General features: G+C 46.7%; 1 protein-coding gene across 1 annotated transcript in view; it reads left to right on the top strand.

The window, feature by feature from the left end:
- Positions 1 to 14,027, top strand: part of cracr2b (calcium release activated channel regulator 2B) — a 175,504-nt gene extending 161,477 nt beyond the window's left edge. The window contains 4 exon segments of the mRNA XM_038807477.1: positions 5,134 to 5,248; positions 7,473 to 7,580; positions 10,122 to 10,198; positions 12,202 to 14,027. Of these exon segments, the coding sequence (XP_038663405.1) occupies positions 5,134 to 5,248; positions 7,473 to 7,580; positions 10,122 to 10,198; positions 12,202 to 12,289 (388 nt within the window). The 3' untranslated portion in view covers positions 12,290 to 14,027.
- The last annotated feature ends 8,265 nt before the right edge of the window (positions 14,028 to 22,292 follow it).

Below are 22,292 nucleotides of genomic sequence, written 5' to 3'. Positions count from 1 at the left end.
GAAATAGATAAACACCCGGCATATTCAATAAACACATATACACTTTTCTCCCTTCCCCCGAAACAAACCCCCCCCCCCCCCTCCCCCCCCCCCCCCTCCTTCCTCCTCCCTCCCTCCCCACCCCCGGGTTGCTGCTGCTGCCGGCCTATTTTCCTACCGTTCTGCCAGGAAAGGCTGCCACCGCCTAAAGAACCCCTGTACTCATCCCCTCAGGGCAAATTTCACCCTCTCCAATTTGATGAACCCCGCCATATCATTGATCCAGGCCTCCACACTTGGGGGCCTCGCATCCTTCCAGTGAAGCAAAATCCTCCGCCGGGCTACTAGGGACGCAAAGGCCAGAACACCGGCCTCTTTCGCCTCCTGCACTCACGGCTCCACTGCAACCCCAAACATTGCAAGTCCCCAGCCTGGCTTGACCCTGGATCCTACCACTCTCGACACCGTCCTTGCTACCCCCTTCCAGAACTCCCCCAGCGCTGGGCATGCCCAAAACACATGGGCGTGGTTCGCTGGGCTCCCCGAGCACTTAGCACACCTACTCATCCTCGTCCCAGTCATGTGGGCCCTGTGCAGCACCTTGATCTGTATGAGGCTAAGCCTCGCACAGGAAGAGGAGGAATTCACTCTCTCCAGGGCATCCGCCCACGTCCCCTCCTCAATCTCCTCACCCAGCTCCTCCTCCCATTTACCCTTCAGCTCCTCCAGAGAGTGTCTACATCTTGATCACCCACCCTTGTAGTGATATACAATCCATCTGCTTAATGTTGGCGCAGTGCCAGGAGAGATGCTGGTAGCACGAAGGCGGCTCCCCTAGTTTCTTCCAACCTCCAGTAACTCCATCTGTTGCCGTGGCTTAAGCTGTTTGAGTCTTTCCAAGAGGTTATCGGCATCAGATGGTGTGCCTGGTTTGTGTGTCAGGATGTTTCCCTGACGTCCTCTTCCTTTCTCTTTGCATCTCATGGCCCAGTGGCCTTCCTTTCCATAGTAGTAACATTTTGCACACTGTCTATCTTGTGTGTTGTTGGGATCCTTGGGTTTCTATCCTGCCTGCATGGTTTGGAGTTTAGATCTCATATCCCGGTCTAGTTGGTTACATTGATCCATTTATCTTTTTCATTTAAGCCAATATTCAACATCTGTTTCACAGGCATCGCCTATCCTTTGTCAAACTCAGATCTCTAAGACATTTTCACCCAAACTCATTATGACCTAGAAAAGCTTTGTGTCCTGAAGGGGTGATGTGATAGCACAATAACATTCTCCCATTTATTCCAAATTCCTCCAGAGTGTGCTTAAACTTTGTACTTTTAACTGCATCATTTGAGTTCCCAACAGTTAAACCTTATGTCGAGTAATTTAGACACATAAATTTCTGGACAATTTAAAAACCAATCAATTGCCTCCTGAAATAGTTAAATTTTGTGCTCCAATTTATTTTCCTATATCCTTTATTTTTCCTTCAAACCGACTTCACCAAATTTGAAAGAAATCTTAACATTTCACTTTAACTTGCTTTGAAGAATTCAAATTGGATCATTGCCGAACTGCAAGCTTAGAATCTGAGCATGACTCAGATCAATACAAGCTTGTATTTCATCTACAACCCAACTAATTCTTTATTTGATCAATTTATTATGACATTTTTCTCTCCGCAGCAGCAAAACGCATTGTTCAGACATCCTCTGGATATGTTTGCGCAGAACTTTCAGTTGGTCTTTCATAAGGGTCGTTTTTCCCAGACCCTTTTAATATCTTCCAAGGACCATTGTCCCATGGAAGCAACATATTTTTTGCTCAATCTCAGCACAGGTTTTGGATATGTCAAACTGCTGCTCTATATATTCTTTTAATTGCTGAAGGTTCTCGTCTTCGGAGATATCCGACAGGGCCTGCCTGCCTTTGACTGTGGTAGGCAACTGCTTGTTCTTTTCCTCTGCCATAATACCAATTATTTTAGAGGACTCAAGCTGTGGGGCTTTTCATCGGGACAGTATACCTATCCTCTATACCGCCGAAATGCAGATGTTGGGTAGGGGCTTAAGCCGACTACCAAACCGGAGGAGTTTGAAGTCGCGCAAGAGTGTTACCGAGTCTAAGCAATGGCTGAGGACTTTATTTAATAAAGTGGTGTCCTTACCGTCGGGTCCCACTATACGTCTGACGTCCAGATCTCTGGTTCCTTTTCCTCCAGAGACCCTGCTCGCAGCACCAAATTGTGGGATCTCTTATTTTCTAATAAGAGTCATGGTCCAGTGGTAGGTTCAGATTGAATTTGTTGCAAAACATGGTTAGTACAGTTTCAAATATAAACAAGAGAAACAAAAGGCCTAGAAGGGCAAAAGAAAAAGAACAATGGGAAGGGAAAAAAGAGAGCAGAATACCGCTTGCACAAAGGGTTTTATACCTGCACGTTTTTGGTCCTGCCCCTTCTCTGCTCCCTATTGGCTTACAAATTCTGAATTGTAAATCTGATTGGCACGCCATACCAGCATTCATACTTGTATCTAACTTGCTGGCTGTGCATACATTGTTTCATTGTCACATTTGTGGTCTGGATTCCGAAAAGCTGATGTGTTCCCACAGTATATTTTCCCACAGTCGCAATATTTTAAAATTTAATTTTAATATTTCCCCACAAGCAACATACCCTCAACCCCCTCACCTCTGATTAGCCCTAGGAATTGAGGGAGAGAATTCTTATTGATAAAGGGGAGAGTCAAAGGTTTCCCTCAGTTATTGGAGACTTGTGTTATGACAGATATGCTTGTTCTTTCCAATGGATTCTATTTTTGTCACATGTACCGAGGTACAATACAGTGCAAAGTATTGTTCTGCGTCCAGTCCAGAAAATCGTTCCATACATGAAAAACAGTCATACATAAATACATAATCACAGGCATTGGGTGAAGCATTCGGAGTGTAATATTACTCAGCAGAGAAGATGTGTGAAGAGATCAGTTCAGTCCATAAGGTCATTCAGGAATCTGCTAACAGCGGGTAAGCTGCTGCTTTTGAACCTGTTAGTGCATGATCTCAGACTTTTGTATCTCCTGCCCGACGGAAAAGGTTGGAAGAGAGAATAATTTAGGTCGGAGGGGTCTTTGATTATGCTGCCCGCTTTCTCAAGGCAGTGGGAGGTGTAGACAGAGTTAATGGATGAGAGGTGGTTTTGCGTGATGGACTGGGCTGTGTTCACGACTCTCTGGTTTCTTACAGTCTTGGGCCGAGCAGTTGCCATAACAGGCTGTGATGCAGCAAGATAGTGACATCAGTGTGAAAAATGTAGAGCCGGATTCTTCGTTTCAGAGACTAAGGGCGCGATTCTCCGACCCCCACGCCAGGTGGGAGAATAGCGGGAGGGCCTCCCGACATTTCTCATGCCCTCCCGCTATTCTCCCCCCCCCCCCCCCCACCCCCACCCCCGACCCACGCCACGAATCCCCGTCGAGCGGCGATTCTCCGAGGCCGATGGGCCGAGCGGCTGGGCCTTCACGCCCGTTTCAACACGGCAGCAAACACACCTGCTCGTTGCCGTCATGAAACGGGCGGCAGATGCGTTTCAGGGGGGCATAGGCCCGCGATCGGTGCCCACCGATCGCGGGCCGTGCGTCAGTAACGGACGCACTCTTTTCCCTCCGCCGCCCCGCAAGATGAAGCCACCTGCGCATGCGCGGCCGACGTCATCAGCTGCGTCAGCCGGCGTGATGCTTGACGTGCGGCCTTGACGACCGTCGTCAAGGCCGCGCCGCCGTGACGCAGGGGCCGCGCTCCTAGCCCCGCCCGGGGGGGGGGGAGAATCGGCCCCGGAAGTGGCCGTGAAGGCTGCCGTGGGTCACGGCCTGTCCCACGGCAGGCTTTACGATTCTCCGCATTTGCGGAAAATCTTGCCCTAAGTGTTGACGCCGGGACTGAATTGGTGGTGTTCTATAACCCCAAAAGCAGCGCCGGTTCCGGGAGCAATTAAGATCCGTTAATGGGCTAGAACCGGCGCTACATGAGACTAGTGCAATTCCAGTGCAAAACGGCATCTGATTTGCCGGGGTCGGAATAGGCACTCAAGAGGCTGACAAGCTGCAGCTGAATATAAGCACTCCACTCCCCACACACACTTAGTCCAGCCAAAAAGATGGCACTCCGAAGAGCAGTACCCCGTTTTGCAGATGCGGAGCTCAAGAATCTGCTGGATGCCGTGGAGGAGAGGCGGGGCACCCAGTTCCCTGTTTGGGAATGTGGAAGTAAACATGAAGATTGTAGGTAGGAGGAGAATTGGTGGTAATGCTAGCTGCATACGAAAACAAGTAAATGGACCAATATCCATACCTGAGCCATGGCAGAATGAAAACCTCAACTTCACATATATTGTATCTCTATAAATGGCATTGAACATCTGCCTTATTGCATACTGTACAATGTAAATGAGCAATGTGCACGAGTAAAACTTTATTGCTAAGCATAAAACTAATTACAATGTCTCTTGAGCCTTTCTAAACTGCAGCTGTGTATCTTAAATTTGTAGCTGATGTGTTAAAATATTCAGCTGAAAAATCCAATAGATTCCAACTTAGAAACTCAGTGTTAGCTTATCTCATCCACTCACATCTACTTTATCATTTCCTGATATAAATATAGAACAATATTTTAGAGGCAAGGTAGTAATCTCATCCTGGGTTATACCCTGACATAAAACAAGGCGAGACTACAGACTGGATATGATAAATTTATACATTTAATATATAATGCTTTATGTACTTGGTTTGTTCCTTTATGGCCTGTGGTGATGCTCACATGATTTAAAATATAGACACAGACATAGAATTTACAGTGCAGAAGGAGGCCATCCGGCCCATCGAGTCCGCACCGACCCCTGGAAAGAACACCCCACATCTCCACCCTATCCCCGCAACCCCACCTAACCCTTTTTTTGTTTGGACACTAAGGGCAATTTAGCATGTCCAATCCACCTAACCTACACATCTTTGGACTGTGGGAGGAAACCGGAGCACCCAGAGGAAACGCACGGAGACACGGGGAGAACGCGCAGACTCCGCAGAGCCAGTGACCCAAGCCGGGAATTGAACATGGGATCTTGTTCTTGTTCAGCCATAACACATTGTGATTTGTTTTATCAAGGTTTCGCAGCATAACCAAGCAGTATTTCCGCAAAGCTGATGGTGCGCTGGTAGTGTACGACATCACCTCTGAGACTTCATTCACTGCTGTCAGGAACTGGATGACCAGTGTCCAGGTAGGAGAGTGAATGTGCAGGTAGTGTGCTTCAAACACTGACAAAACACTTTGTGACGATTTGTTATGCTTTAGCACTTTTTTTTGCCAAGGGTGGCTGCACGAAGAAAACGTCTATTTGCTTTTCCTTTGAACTGCTATCTTTGAAGAGAGTCTGGTGCAGAATATTTGGTGCGGCAATATGTTCTTTGATGTGTGGTAGAGAGGGCCTTACACACATAATTCCCATTTTGAGTGTTTTGTGACTATTGGCAGGGCCCTCCACCGTGTCCGCCATATTTCCTCTACTTCCCTCACCCCTTACCCCTCCCTCTCACCCTGTACACCTCCCTCTCAGAATTGTGGTAGTATTCCCTTGTCTTCATCTTCCAACTCACTAGCTTCTGTATTCAATGGATCACCCTCCATTGAGATTTTAATCTTAGTTGTAAGTCAAAGGGCAAGCTTCTTATAATGCAATAATCAAGGGCTGAGTTCCTCTACCATTTTGCTAAGTGGTGGCTGGGCTGAGGACTGTCAAAGACCTTGAACCACTACCTGTATCTCCGAGCACCTTATATGGTGTTCTTCACACAATGGCCGCGTCGCTGAAATCGGGAACCGGGCCGGGCGCAAATCGGTTTCAGATCTAACCACGGTAGCCTTGTGGATAGCACAATTGCTTCACAGGTCCAGGGTCCCAGGTTCGATTCCGGCTTGGGTCACTGTCTGTGGCGAGTCTGCACATCCTTCCCGTGTGTGCGTGGGTTTCCTCCGGGTGCTCCGGTTTCCTCCCACAGTCCAAAGATGTGCAGGTTAGGTGGATTGGCCATGATAAATTGCCCTTAGTGTCCAAAATTGCCCTTAGTGTTGGGTGGGGTTACTGGGTTATGGGGATAGGGTGGAGGTGTTGACCTTGGGTTGGGTGCTCTTTCCAAGAGCCGGTGAAGACTCGATGGGCCGAATGGCCTCCTTCTGCACTGCACTGTAAATTCTATGATATGATAATCGCCCCCCCACAAATGTGGACCAAGTGTCACAGCAGCTGGGGGACTTCCCATGTCATTGGAGATCCCTGGGTGGTCAGGGACAGGGCAGGGTAACACCCTGGCTCTCCCTCTGGCACCCGAGATCCTTGGCACTGCCAGGCTGGCACCCTCCCCTCTGCATTGAGGAGACCAAATGCAGATTGGGTGACCGCTTTGGGTGAACACCTCCGATCAGTCTGCAAGGATGACCCTGAGCTTCCGGTGGCTTGCCATTTTAATTCGCCACCTTGCTGTCATGTGGACATCTCTATCCTCAGCCTGCTGTACTGTTCCAGTGAAGCTCAACATAAGCTGAAAGAACGGCACCTCATCTCTCCATTAGGCAACTGACTGCTTTCTGAACTCAACACTGATGGTCCAGTTCGAGTCGTTGCTCTCTGCACAGATGCTGCCAAACGTGCTGAACATTTCCAGCATCTGCAGTATTTTGTTTTTACATTTCTATCATCCTTCTTTCTATTCTGGAGGTCTTTGAACTGAAATGTTAACTCTGTTTCTCTATGTACAGACACTGCCAGACCTGCTGAGTCAGCATTTTTGGTTTCAATTTCAGATTTCCAGAATCCACAGTACTTTACTTTGGTCTTTGTTGGGAAGTATTAGATTCAAAACTAGGCCTCAGAGTTAAAGACGGTAATGCCACAAGACAGCCAGCTTGAAGAGTGGATTGGAAGAAAGAACTTGGAATAGATTGTAATATTGTACTAATTTATATATTTTTCTTCCATTGCTGCCCCCACACCACTGGGTTGAGGAAACATTTCTTCACTCAAAGGGTTGTGAATCTTTGGAATTCTCTACCCCAGAGGATTGTGGATTCTCCATAGTTTAATATATTTAAGGCTAGAAAAAAGACGTTTGGTCCCTCGGGGAATCAAGGAAGAGGGCAGGAAAGTGGAGTTGAAGCCCAAATCAGCCATGATTGCATTGAATGACCGAGCAGGTTCAACAGGCCATGTGATCCATTGCTCTGGTTTCTTGCATTCCTGGGGTCAAGCGACCTCCCCACCCATCCTGAAATGGAGATCCTCTGGATATAGATCTGACTGATGGGAAACCGTGGACCTGTGTCCTACTCGCTGAGAAATGAGCACCACATGACACTTCACTCAACTCTTCTGCATTAAAATTTACCTGTTGTTTTATTCCCATTTTGGATGATATTACATGGAGCTTCTTACTCTTCTGGTTAAACAGGAAGGAATGGACGAGAGGGCAGCTATTTGTCTACTTGGCAACAAGATAGATGCTCTAGATTATGAACCACGACAGGTGTCAAAAGCAGATGGTGAAAGGTTAGCAGAGGTAAGCAGAATGTCTACTTCAAGTCTGCGACCATATTTTGGATGATCTATTCTGCAATTAATAATTGTGGGACAGTTATTTAAATCTGTTGGTATTATTGACTGGATTGGTTCCAGTTGACTGGCCAATCTTTCACTTTAATCCATTTTTTAATGTGTTGCTTAGTTTGACTATTTTGGGTGTAAAATGACAAATATCTGTGGAATTTTGCAACTTTCTCTGGTGTCGTCATTGCTTCCATTAGGCCAGAAGCAATCAATCTAGTGCGGCAAGATAATGAGCATGGAATAAACATTTACTGTGTTGTTTATACATTATTTTGAAAAAAGTCACCAGGAGTGAATGAAATTCATATTTGTAGATGGTTCTGCTGAGGGAATTAATTAGGCGTGATTGACATACTTCAATCAGAGAAACCTCGCTGCACACAGGTGACTTTGTGACTATTTTTGTTAACAATTCAAGAAATTCAGGCAAAACGTGGAACTTGGTACCACATGGAATGGCGAGATGAAGAATACTGAGGTGGATGCCTTTGAGGAGGAGAAGGTAGAGAAGTGCACTAGGGAGAAAGGGACAGGTTATGTTGATAGGGTTAGATGAGGTATATGGGGGCAGCACGGTGGCGTTAGGGGTTAGCCCTGCAGCCTCACGGCGCCGAGGTCCCAGGTTCGATCCCGGCTCTGAGTCACTGTCTGTGTGGAGTTTGCACATTATCCCCGTGTTTGCATGGGTTTCGCCCCCACAACCCAAAGATGTGCAGGGTAGGTGGATTGGCCACACTAAATTGCCCCTTAATTGGAAAAAATTTATTGGGTACTCTAAATTTATTTTTAAAAAAAGGAGGTATATGGATTGGGAGGAGGCTCATATGGAGCATAAACACTGGCAGAGACTGGTTGGGCAAACTGCCTGTTTCTGCATCTGATAAAGATGCTGGCAGTGATGCAAGCTACAAGTCACGTGTATTTGAATTCAACAAGGCTTGTATTATTTTGGTACGATTAATCCTGTTATTTAAAAAAAATATTTGTTCTCTGATATGATGTTGCTGGTAAGACCATATTTATCCCTAGTTGCCTGAGACAATGATGTTGGGTTGTCTTGAGCGGTATTCTTTATGTAATGTAACTTGACTTGGTGAAACTACATTATAAGCTAGTCTCATGGTGGAAATGACTGGATTCAAAATATATCCTTTGACCACTTTAAGTATAAACAGTTTAGTAATAGTCTCTTGGAATTTTGATCTCATCTTTCACATGAATTATATAGGATGTACAGCACAAGAAAAGGCCATTTGGCCCATGCATACTAATGTATTTTTGGGGATGACAAGTGTTCTTTCATAGAACATAGAACATAGAACATAGAACACTACAGCGCAGTACGGGCCCTTCGGCCCTCGATGTTGCGCCGACCTGTGAAACCATCTGAAGCCTATCTGACCTACACTATTCCATTTTCATCCATATGTCTATCCAGTGACCACTTAAATGCCCTTAAAGTTGGCGAGTTTACTACTGTTGCAGGCAGGGCGGTCCACGCCCCTACTACTCTCTGAGTAAAGAAACTGCCTCTGACTTCTGTCCTATTTCTATCACCCCTCAATTTAAAGCTATGTCCCCTCGTGTTGGTCATCACCATCCGAGGAAAAAGACTCTCACTGTCCACCCTATCTAACCCTCTGACTATCTTATATGTCTCTATTAAGTCACCTCTCAGCCTTCTCCTCTCTAACGAAAACAACCTCAATTCCCTGAGCCTTTCCTCGTAAGACCTTCCCTCCATACCAGGCAACATCCTAGTAAATCTCCTCTGAACCCTTTCCAAAGCTTCCACATCCTCCCTATAATGTGGTGACCAGAACTGCACACAGTACTCCAGGTGCGGCCGCACCAGAGTTATGTACAGCTGCAGCATGACCTTGTGGCTCCAAAACTCAATCCCCCTACTGAAAAAGGCTAGCACACCATATGCCTTCTTAACAGCCCTATTAACCTGGGTGGCAACTTTCAGGGATTTATGTACCTGGATGCCGAGATCTCTCTGTTCATCTACACTACCAAGAATCTTGCCATTAGCCCAGTACTCTGCATTCCTGTTACTCCTTCCAAAGTGAACCACCTCACACTTTTCCGCATTAAACTCCATCTGCCACCTCTCAGCCCAGCTCTGCAGCTTATCTATGTCCCTCTGTATCCTACAACATCCTTCAGCACTATCCACAACTCCACCGACCTTCGTGTCATCTGCAAATTTACTAACCCATCCTTCTACACCCTCTTCCAGGTCATTTATAAAAATGACAAACAGCAGTGGCCCCAAAACAGATCCTTGCGGTACACCACTAGTAACTGAACTCCAGGATGAACATTTGCCATCAACCACCACCCTCTGTCTTCTTTCAGCTAGCCAATTACTGATCCAAACCGCTAAATCACCTTCAATTCCATACTTCCTTATTTTCTTGTAGGTGGAAATCAGATTTCAATGTCACGCATATAAAAAGTGATTAACAAAACTATTTTTTAAAATTAGGAATACAATGCAGTGTTCTATGAATGCAGTGCCAAATCAGGGTACAATATAATGGAACCACTGATGGATGTCGCAAGGTAAATTCTCTGTTATTCCCTTGGCTTAATTGTGCATTTAAAGTATGTTTGCTCAAAGAAATAAAAGTGTTTAAAATCTGTCTGTTCTTCCACTGTATCTGTCAGACTTTCCATTGGTAAAGAAGTAAAAGAAAGAATAAAGATTATCCAGCATTTCATAGTCTATAGACAAACACTTAAAAGGTTATCATTGGTTGTTTTGCATCCACCCGAGAGGGCAGGCATCGCCTCAACATATCTCATTTGAAAGATGGCTCCTCCATCAGTGACACATTCCCTCTACTGCTGCACTACCAGAATATCAGCCAAGATTATGACCTCAAGTCTCCGGAATGGGACCTGAACACATGGCCTTCTGACTCGGGAGTTATCAAATGCTAACATTTCAAAATTCTTTAGCCTATAGGGCAGCCGAGAGCTGAGTGAGCATTACAATGTGGTAATGAATGAAAAAGTGTTGAAGGCACACCCTGCTGTAACTCATGAAAATGGAGCTTTTGCACCTCGATCATTCCAAACAAATTAAATATCTAAATAACTTTGTGTGTATAGGACAGCTTGGGAGTTAAATTACTGAATGCTGCTTTTAATGGTAAATAGACTTACGTATTTTAATTTATATATGTTTCATAAAGCCACTGTACACTTTTGATTGCAGACTGCACTGCTCCATCCTGAAATTTCTCAGCATATCTGTGCTGGGAGTAATGTGCGCAAGAGGTTGAATATGCAGGTCCAACTGTTGAGGCAGCCTTCTTTTGTTCTTGGTTTCTGGGAAATTTCTTGCGCTAGGAGATCAGGAGTAGGGGAGAAGGGCCTGTACACAAGTGGTTGTGCAGAGTGTGAGTCTGTGCTGACTAAGCTTCCAAGGGGTAAATCGTCCCATCTCGCCTGTAGTGGGAATCATTGTGGCAGGAAGGAATATTTGATGGACAATTTAAAGGTCTGTTGATCTTGGGTGAAATTTCCAGTTTCGGACAGGCATGACAGGAAAATCCCATCCTAAGTATGGGTCCAAACTACCTGATAATTTTCCAGTCCCATGCAGAGGCTGAACATTTAATTTAGTGAAGTTGACAAGTCATTTACCAAAATGTGGAGTAGCAGATTGAGCATTAATTGACAGGGTGTGTAAAGGCAGATAAAAACTATACTTGCAAATGCATCCCCTGATTCAAACTGCTGGGATACTAGTCTGTATGATTATAACACTTGCTTTTATATGACACCTTTAAAATAGCAGCCATTTCAAGGCACTTCACAGGAGCACAGTCAGTAAGATAATTAACACTGAATCAAAGGGAACATTAGGACAGGTGACCAAAACTTGGTGAACTACATAGGTTATTAACAAGTGCTTTAAATGATGGGGAAAAGTTTAGCCTGCACTATTACCGGACCAAGTTATGAAAACTCCAATTATACTTGCATTCCATGATTCAAATTGCAGTGAATTGATAATTAAATAGTGCAGGAAACAATGCGGATTGCGTAACAATTGTTTCAAGACATTTCAAAATCCCAACCAGCAGGCATGTAATATGAAAATGTGTTTTACTGAAATAAGAGCATGGGTAGTAATTTGAACATTGTTGTTAGAAATACTCTTGATAAAACACTGAAAAATGCAGAGGAATGGTGAATGGGGTGGCACAGTAGCACATTGGTTAGCACTATTGCTTCCCAGGTTCGATTCCCGGCTTGGGTCACTGTCTGTGCGGAGTCTGCACTTCCTCCCATTGTCTGCATAGGTTTCCTCCGGTTGCTCCAATTTCCTCCCACAGTCCAAAGATGTGCAGGTTAGGCGGATTGGCCATGATAAATTGCCCATAGTGTCCAAAAAGGTTACGTGGGATTACTGGGATAGGGTGGAGGTGTGGGCTTAAGTAGGGTGCACTTTCCAAGTGCCGGTGCAGACCCGATAGGCCGAATGGCCTCCTGTACTGTAAATTCTGATTCTATGACTGGTAGTTTGTATTTTCATTTAAAAAAACTACTTGCAGATTACTGAGCGAGCAGGAAGACAAACAGAGAGAAGATGCTTTGCATTTAGATGAAGACTCTAACAAGAAAAAAGGCTGCTGCAAATGAATATGAATAAAGGACTACTCACCACAGTCACAAGAGTGAACAGGTGCTTGAATGAACTGGCGGTCTCACTCCACATTTCTGAGCTACAGGAACTTGCTCTTGTTTTACCACGTTTGCCTTTTGAACCACTTTTGCCTTTTGAATCCTTTGTTATTGGTATGTGTTGTACTGATGTGTGCCTCGTTCCCAGTATCTCACCAATTTCTCCTTTGTGCAGCACACTGTGGTAAAGATCCTGATAACAGATTCATTCTAAAACATGTGACCTTAGAATTGACATGACTATATATTGCTACAAGGCAGCAGAATTGACAGTGCGCTGCCTATTCCAGCTGTTGATGTATGAAGTAGAATTCGTTCATGAATAAACCAGTTTAAATTAGGGCATTTACATTTTCAATGTATAGATTATTCGATGATGCTAAACTAATATCCTGTGGCAAGAGGTGTGTTTGCTGAAACAGTAACCTGCTCCACAAATGCATCTACTGATTTCAAAAGATATTCAAGGTAGTCTTGACTTGTATATGACATTCATTGTTCCTTCACTTTACAATAATGTACTGGTAGCATACCTTTAGGATGTTAATAAGATCTAGTATGCAGCCTAGTAGAATATATCTTTTGAGAACAATTCTAGTGACTGACGCTGCTTAAATGAACAAAATGTGAAATTAGTTCTAATAAAAGGCCAACATATATTGAGCCCTCTTGAAACTTTTGGAGACTCCAGGAAAGAGCACACAATGTAGTTTTGGCTCCCTGATTAACTGGTCCTCATTGCACACAAGGGGCCAAGTCTGCTGGCTTCTGTTAATTTATCAAACCTTGTTAAGGAAAACACCTCCTTATTTGAAAAGCTTGTTACTGTCTCCTCCTTTAATGAGGTCATGTGACTTGATCAAATTGGTTACTCAAAAGGTTAGCGCAATCTTTGGTCGTAACTCGTTTTAGTTTGTGGCTGCACAGTGACTGAAACGATGTACAACTAAAGGTGAAGCTGCTTAATTTTATTACCCTGGATGTCTTTTGCCAAAGGGTTAAGGCTCTGTTGACTGATACTTGTACTTGCTAAACTGTCAATTCTCTTTCACTGATAATTTGTGTTTTATTGTTTTTAATGTTTAAATGAATTATACTGTTGCTGTGGGGTTAGCCTCTTGGCCAGGTCATTATTGTTCTGAATTGACTTATCTGGCTAAATAAAGGTTAATTAAATAAAATTTCACAGCAAACTGCCTTTGGTGCCCCCCAAGTTTACACGGGAAAGATACTTAACAAGTAATGGGGAGTCTATTTCAACATTTGAAATTTAATTTATAGACAAGGTTTAGACCTTTTTAAATTATTTATTTAATATGTTGTACCAAAAATAATTTAAATAGGGGATAAAAATGAACCTGAACAGTTTGAGCAGCAGGTAAAAATGTATTTTTTCTTTAAAAAGTTTACATTTTCCTCACGGAATCTCACAATAACATAACAGATTCGATAGTCCAATTAAATTTGTGAACAAATAGCATTTCACAGTAAAAACAATTAAAAACACTGGCCTCATTTAAAAAATACTTTACTCCATCCGACTGAATATTTTAATTTTTATAAGTAGATGTGGGTTACCTACCGATTGATAGTCCTCCTGAGTCATCATCTGCTGCAACGCCACACAAAAAAGCCTATGGGCGGGATTCTCCGATGCCAGAATTACGAATCGCGATCGGGCGGAGAATACGGTGTCAGCCGAAAATCGAGGTTGCCGGGTTGCCCCCCCCCCCCCCCCACCCCCCCCCCACCCCCCCCGTGCCTCGATAACGGTGTGGGCATGCTAAATATACAGTAGCATGCATTATCATGTCATTAATGGGCCTGACCCGGTAGTCTCTGCCTCCTTTAATGCTCCACCTCTACCAGGTGGAAGTGACAACGATGAGATTCACTTGTGGTATTTAAAATCGGGACAGGCGCCACGGTTGCTGAAGGGGGTAAAGTTCCCAAAAGCGCAATGTGGGCCACCAGTTTTGCCGGTAGTTGGCAGATATATGCCAGGTCTGGGGAGCAGGGGGGCGACCAGGGGATGGACCGTGGCGTTGGGGTGCCTCGCCAGGACCAGGGTGTCCGGGCAGGGGGCCACCATTACTGCAGCCTCCACTGACTGGCCACTGTGTCCTGTACATGTGCAAGGCGCCACCGGGCGTATAGGTACCCCATCCCCACCAGGTCACCTCCCACATGAACTCTCAGAGCCCAGCCAACCCATCAACAGGATGGAGGTGGTCTAACGCAGTCTGTGGCCCACCAGGTGCGAGCACACCTCAGTGCACCCATCCGAGGCATTGCTCCATTTTAGGGGCAGCAGGGGAGCTTCAGAACGTGCCTCGACCGGCAGGCACATGCACTGTGGCCTTTGGCATCTTCCCTGGCACACTACCCCATGCAAGGCAGATGTCCCGCCAGTAACACCATCAGCTAGTCCACGCCGCAGGACCACCGGCTGTCACCGAGGCCTGCCTGCTCATTGCACTCCAGACAAGTAGGCACAACTTGTGTGTCATACAAAGGACCAACAGCAGACTGCATCTATGATCCAAGCAGCTGCCCACCCCCGAGGCTGAGCCCCATCCGTGGGCCCTGCCCGCATGCACGTCGCCAAGCATGGAGCATAGTGCCACCTCCCTGCTGGTGAGGCATCACATGGCTCACCAACAGAGGACCGCACAGTAGGGCACAAAACAGGGGCCTCGGGTGGTATTGGGAGCGGGGGGGGGGGAATGCGGGGGCGCAGGCAGGGGCTGCAGTGCTAGTCAGGATCATTGTGTAGACTATTGGACCTGAGTGGGCATGGGAGTACTCTCCATGCTAACATGTCTTCCTTCACACCCTGCAGTTAATGGAGTTCGGTATTCATGGTTGGCATCATCTGCCTGGCCGCTGCAGCCCTTGCGGATGTATTGATGCTGCATGAGGAGGAGCTGCTCAGTAAGGACCCTGCAGAACAGGGGCCTGCCCCAGGCACGCAGGGGTCAGCTGGTGTGGATGGAGAGGTAGCCTTCTAACAGGCCGAGGAGAAGATGGGAAGGAACGCCACATCAGGCCCCGTGTATAACAGCAGCGCCTGTCAATTGAGGAACTGCTAGACCGAATGTGTTGCCGAAGACTCCAGCTGACCAAGGAGAACGGACGGCATATTTGGCGGATTATGGAGCATTTTGAACTGTGGGGGTATGGTGGAGGACACTCGGCTCTGATGGCCGTCAAGGTGACGGTCGACCAGAACGTCTTTGCCATGGGGTCCTTCAAGGCACCGAGTGGCGATCTGTCCGGAATCTCCCAGACCTCCATACACAGGTGCAGCTGCATGTTCAAAGAGGCCCTGTATACCCGGGCAGCACAATACTTCAGTTAGCTGCCTTCGTTGGGATGCCCAGGTCCAAGGGGTGACATGTCCCCCTACCAGCACCACCTTCTGAGGAGGTGCGCTTCACAAATCGGAAGGGCTTCCACTCAACGAACGCGCAGTTGGTGTATGGCCATCGGCTGCAAATGATGCATGTCCACGCCCAGTACCCAGGCAATGTATGTGACGCGTTCATCTTGCCGTACATGGGCGGCAGGGTGGTGCAGTGGTTAGCACTGCTGCCTATGGCGCAGAGGACCCGGGCTCGATCCTGGCCCCGGGTAACTGTCCGTGTGGAGTTTGCACATTCTCCTCGTGTCTGCGAGTTTTACCCCCATAACGCAAAAATGTGCAGGGTAGGTGAATTGGCCACGTTAATTTGCCCCTTAATTGGAAAAAAATAATTTATATCATACTCTAAGTTTATAAACAAAAAAATCTTGGCGGACTTGACAGTATCGAAGCCTTTGAGGTGCTCCCTTGGATGAAGGGTTGGTTCTTGGGCGACAGAGATTATTCATTACGGTCGCAGCTAATGCACCTAACCGGAGGTCCCAGACTGACGAACCGCTATAACAATGCGCATGCTGCAACCAGGGGCATGATCGAGTGGTACACCGGCTTCCTGAAGATGCGGTCAGGTGCCAGACCTCTGTGGATGGGCCCTCCAGTGTAGCCCTAGGAGGGTCTCCCACATGTGGTGGCTTGCTGCGTCCTCCAGCAGAGGGCTGACATGCCCAAGCAGGGTGATTAACACCGGGCCTCGTCCGACAAGGAGGATGTGGAAGAGGGCCAGGATGGACAGGATATGGGGCCGGATCAACCACAGGAACCATCACGCACAAGAGAGCCTAATCACTACTAGGCTCGGCGATTAGGCGATTAGGCGGCCTGGACACCAGCAGGCCAACTGTCCCGTCAAACCCTCACATACACCCCCACAAACCCCACCCCAGGCAAACCACCCCCTCCCCTGTCCCCATTCCTGCACTCCACGCCCGCGCCTCCCTTCTCCTACTCTGGCATCTGAAAATGAAATGAAAATCGCTTATTGTTATATATAGGCTTCAAATGAAGTTACTGTGAAAAGCCCCTAGTCGCCACATTCCGGCGCCTGTTCGGGGAGGTTGGTACGGGAATTGAACTGTGCTGCTGGTCTGCCTTAAAAGCCAGCGATTTGGTCCAGTGTGCTAAACCAGCCCATCTGCATCTCCTCTGTGCTTCCCTCCAGCTTCTCAACAGGATGTTGGACCTAGGTTGTCAGTATCAGCGGGTCTTGTCCAGGGGATGGAGGATGATGACGGCCCGCGGTGCAATGAGGTTTGGTGCTGCATCTCATTTGACCAAATCTGATCCCTGCCCTGGCCCGTGTCCTCCTCCACCATCCGCACTCCACACCACTGCCCTCCACCCCACCCCACCCCACCCCCATCCACCTGGCAGACCCTCTGCACCCAGCCCATTCCTCACACATTTAAGACGGAGGACCAAAGCAGTTCGGAATGTTGGTGAACAGCTGTTTATTCGTGCCATTTACAAGTATTATGCCCTAGCCCCTAACGCTAACCTTTGTGCTTCACTGGTGCCAACTTAACTGGTGTCTATAACTTTACATGTCCTAATGCTCCTTCTAGCTGGTCCCCCAGGTGGCACATCAGAAGTGGAGGCGGCCTGCTGCGTTTCCCATCCTCTGGAGCGACTGAGATGGGCCCGGAGGTTTTGCAGGTGTCACAGGTGGGGTGGTGCCACCCTGTTCTGCCTGCTGCCCATCAGATGTGCTAATGACATTTGGGGGGGGATTCAGAGCCGCTGTGGTGTACCAGCACCTGCCCTGCAGAAGTCACTGGCACGGGCCCCATCACCTCCTGCTCCCTCAAGGTGCCCGATAGTCAACGGGCTATTACTTGGGACAGGTGGAGAGGGTGATTGGAGCATGCGCCCGGGGCTCCGCTGTCACCTGGCGCCACCAGTCCTGGAGACCCACTCTCGTCTCAACCAGGGTCTCAATGCTATGGAGCACAGGGACTGTGCCATATCCCCCTGTGACTAGGCAGCTGGTTTGTAATAGAGAACAAGGCTAGCAGCGTGGTTTCACTTCCCATATTGCTGAGGTTATTTCTGAATGCCAGCCTTCTCAACCTCGCCCCTCACCTGAGGTGTGGCGATCCTCAGGTTAAACCACCATCAGTCAGCTCTAAGGGTAAAGCAGCCTATGGTCATCTCGGTCTATGGCGACTTTACTTGGGGTGGTGAAGGGTGTGGCGACAACAATGGTAAAAAGTCAGGGTTGTCCCCAGGGTGTTGCGGGATTGCGGCTAGGGCCGCCAGCAGGCCCTGCCTCGTCAGCTGGTGAGTCACGGGGTCGCAGCTGGGCGTGGGACATCAGACAGACCCGCCTCGGCACCAGGTAAGACAAAAGACAAGACACATTGTTAGATTGCGGGTAGGTGTGGTGTGGGGGTAAGGGCTGGCTCACGTGCTTTACGGACATTGCTTTTCATTGCGGGCTCTCTTGGTTCTCCGATGCTGACCTCTGCTCTCCAACCCCACCGACCAGGCCCATTGCCCTCTGCACTGCGATGATGAGGGGCCCCAGGTCAGGCGAGCCCTGTCCGGTCTTCTCCTATGGCTGTGGGCCGCAGTCTCCTGTGCGGACAGATAATGCACAGTGTGATGCAGGCAGCACAGGGGTCTGAAGCTGGTGGCCTCTGTGTGTGCAGGGCACGCGGCCATGGTGAGCGGCATTGGTGTTGGTCTGTGGTGAGCAGCCTGCTGACGGGTGGGGTTCGATTGTGCTCAGGGGGAGGGATGATGCGAGTGGAGAGTTATGGGTGTGTGGGACAGAGTGGTGGTGCCAAGGGCACGGTGGTGGTAATGGCGCACGCAGGCTGGTCTGGGGGGGGGTTGCCCATCCTCACCCAGCACTGCCTGCTGGTCCACCTTGTGGGAGCCACATGGGCGGGTGGGAGGGGGTGGGGGTGATGGGGTGTACGGGATGGGGGGTGGTGCCAGAGGCAGAGAGGCGGTGATGGTGATTCACCCTGGCTGCCCTGAGGAGTTTGTGCAGCTTGTTCCTGCACTGCTGGCTGACCCTCGCGGTGTGGTCCACGGCACTCATGACCTCTGCCCAGGTCTGGTTGGCATCAGCAGGCAGCAACCTCTTTCCACACCAGGGAGCAGGGTGTCCTACTTCTCCTCCATGGAATCCAGCAATGTCTCGAGCTCTGCATCGGCGAACCACGGTGCCTTTCTTCGAGGTGCCATCTTCTTTGCTGACATGTGAGTGTGTGCTGATAGGAATGCTTATATGCGGCTGTGGCTCGACAGCCTCTCGAGTGACAATCACAATCCCGTTGAATCACATGCTGGCGTGCATTGGAATTGCACTTGTTCCATGTGGCGCCGGTGCTGGCCTATTAGTATGTCCTGAATTGTTCTGGGACTGACGCCCCCTTCCTGACCGTGGAACTCCCGCGATTCAGACCGGGCATCAGCATTTGGTCTCTGAACCAGAGAATTCCACCCTATGCAAACCTGCCCGATCAATTACTTTATCTGAAGCATAATGAACAATGAGCAGTTGTTGACCCAGCAATTCTACAGAAAATAGCAGGCTTCATATATACGATAACTAATATACTGCAGATGCTGTAACCCTTAAATAAAATTAGAAAATGCTGGAAACTCAAGAGAGGCAGCAATTGTAGGCAAAGAGGTAATTTTCCAGGTCCAATATATTTAATTCAGAAACGTTAACTATTATTCTGTCTCCACAAATCCTGACTAACTGTTCAGTGTTTCAAGTATTTTCATTTTAATGTTTCATATGTGCCATCTAGCAGTTGTCAGAAAGTGATGTCTTTCCTCAAACTTGAAATATATCATTGCGCTTTAACAGGAATAAACAATCATTGTGTGACTGTCATAGAGACATTAAGACTCTACTTACAGTAACATGGATTTAGTTGCCAGTCATCTTTTATATTTTCAGATGCTTTCGTTTTAGCTGTGTTGGATATTAGTGTTGATCTTTGTAAAAAAGAACTTGAATTTATTAGCACCTTATCACACCTTGGAGATTTCCAAAAGCACTATACAACCAGTAGATTTTTTTTGAAGTGTGGAAGACTATTTATATTTAGGTACAAGTGTATAATGTAGGAATACTTATTGATTTTTAGGAAACTTTTCATTTTTAAATAAAGACTGTACCAAGTCTATATTAATACATTGCCCTTATGTTAGAATCATCCTCTGACAGGAAATTCAGGCAATGTTCAATTTTTAAAAGTTTCAATGACTGTTTACATTCTGTCCTGATACGATTGAAAGAGTTAGAAGAGGTTGAGAGTTCAAACCCCAAACCAGCACTGGAGTACCTAATCTTGGCTGATACTTCAATGCAGGGAAGAGGGGTTGGTGTGTTATACAATTTTGAATTATACTGAAGAAGTTCTGGCCTGTTCTCATGGATCTTACAGATCCTATGGCACTATATGAAGAACAGAGGGCTCTCTGTGTCCCAATCATTTCGTAACATTTCTTCCAGAATCACCACTGCCAAATATTGATTCAATGGTTCGTATTAATTTCATTTGCTGTTTGGATTTTGCAATCCGCTTCCAGATGTGACACGGTCCAAATAAATCCAAGTTCTTTTATTTTAACATAGTAACATGCTAAATTGAACAGTATTGAAAATGTATTCCATGGATTCTTGTTTATTCTACTTCAACTTGTTTAGAAGGGGCTGATCCTATTGAAAACGTTATTTTAAAAGTGTAGAAAAGTAATAAAGAGCATTAATTACATTTTTTTTGTCTTAAAACAGCTAGTTTACTCCTCAAGACCATGACTGAACAGAGACAAATGAACCATTGCACCTCTCAATTCTCTCAGTTTGGTTAGAATTTAATTTTTTCCGTTGTTCCACAGTATGATAATGACTCCCTTTTCCCCATTATACCTTCATCTTTACCGTTGAGGGTGCATACAACAGTTAGCAACCAATTAGAAATTTAAGTCAGTACTAGGATAGGGGGCGGTACAGTAGCAATAGTTAGTACTGTTGCTTCACAGCGCCAGGGATCCAGGTTTGATTCCTGGCTTGGATCACTGTCTGTGTGGAATCTGCACATTCTCCCGGTGTTTGTGTGGGTTTCCTCCAGGTGCTCCGGTTTCCTCCCACAAGTCCTTGTTAGGTAAATTGGATATTCTGAATTCCCCTCAGTGTCCCCGAACAGGTGCCGGAGTGTGCCGACTAGGGGATTTTCACAGCAACTTCATTGCAGTGTTAATGTAAGCCTACTTGTGACACTAATAAAGATTATAGTTGTGACGCAACTATAATCAACAGGCCCACTGCTTTTCAGTTGCTGAACAAGTCAATTTCCTTTGTTACTGGAATCATGGATATTTCATTGCTTTTACCAGTCTGTTTTTCTCCCCCATGAAAATGTTGACTCATCCAGTGTTTTTCAAACTTTTTTTTCCTGGGAACCCTTTTGCCAACTGGCCAACCTTCAGGACCCACGCTGGCCGACCTGCAAAATCCTTATCCCGTTCGCTTCCCCAGTTTTTCCGAGTTTAGGCAATTGTTGGGACACTAAAGCTTCCTTGACAAGGGAGAGAATGAAAATCATCTAGTTTTCCTGTCTCTTCAATACAGAAGTTACCTCCCGTGCTTTAACAATTTGGTTGGTTAATCAAATGCCACCTTAAACACCCCTCACTCATCAGCACCCGGCTTTATTCCATTTCTGGACAGAAATGCTGAGCACAAATTAGGGAAGGATTTTAAGCTGTGAAGCCCCATTCTGTTCTCACCTACAGACGTTAACTTCCCCTGAGTTGCATTCACTCTAGCGTGATCTTCCTGATAAATGTACAACCATCAGCTCCTATGTCCCTGAAACCAATTACAGTGCACTAAAATTACTTCTTCAAAATAATTAAAGGAGCAAAATTGATAAACATGAATCTGGTGCAATAAGTTAGAATTCCTAACTGTCAAATCTGTCCTCATTGTAATTGTTTAAGGAGTGGACTGAACTGACATTTTAGGTAGAATTTTCCCTGCAACTTCTGAATGCTGCTGTTGGGAAACTGCATTAGCTGTTGACAGGCATAACGAGCAGCAATTGGATCCTGCCTCTGCGACCCTTCGGAAACCCGCCCGAGACCCGAGACCCATCTGTGGATCGCGACCCCCACATTGAAAACCCGTGGACTAATCCCTTTTTAACAGAACTATTTATGTATTTCTCTACTTGCAGTAGGAGGCACCCTATTAAAAACTGCATAGACGTTAGACAGTTCCAGCTCAAGTGGCTGCTGCTGGAACGTGTATGCACGGACAAGCTTTACCTAATTAAATAGCCTTCTGGCATTCAGTATTTAGGTTCTTGAAGAATACTACACAGCCCGACAGAGACCCATGAACTCCAATGAAACGAGACATCAACACTCTTTTGCAACAATGCTAGTATAAAGGTTTGCAGATTTTGCTCCATCCGCATCCTTACCATAGTGCTGTGGGTGGACAAGTGAGTCTGTCCTCCCTCCATGGTAGGTCGGCTACCTAACAATGTTTAAAAGGGTCACCTGGAA

Source organism: Scyliorhinus canicula, chromosome 9, assembly GCF_902713615.1.
Source record: "Scyliorhinus canicula chromosome 9, sScyCan1.1, whole genome shotgun sequence".
Classification (NCBI taxonomy): Eukaryota; Metazoa; Chordata; class Chondrichthyes; order Carcharhiniformes; family Scyliorhinidae; genus Scyliorhinus; species Scyliorhinus canicula.
This window is presented reverse-complemented; position numbering and strand designations above follow the sequence as displayed.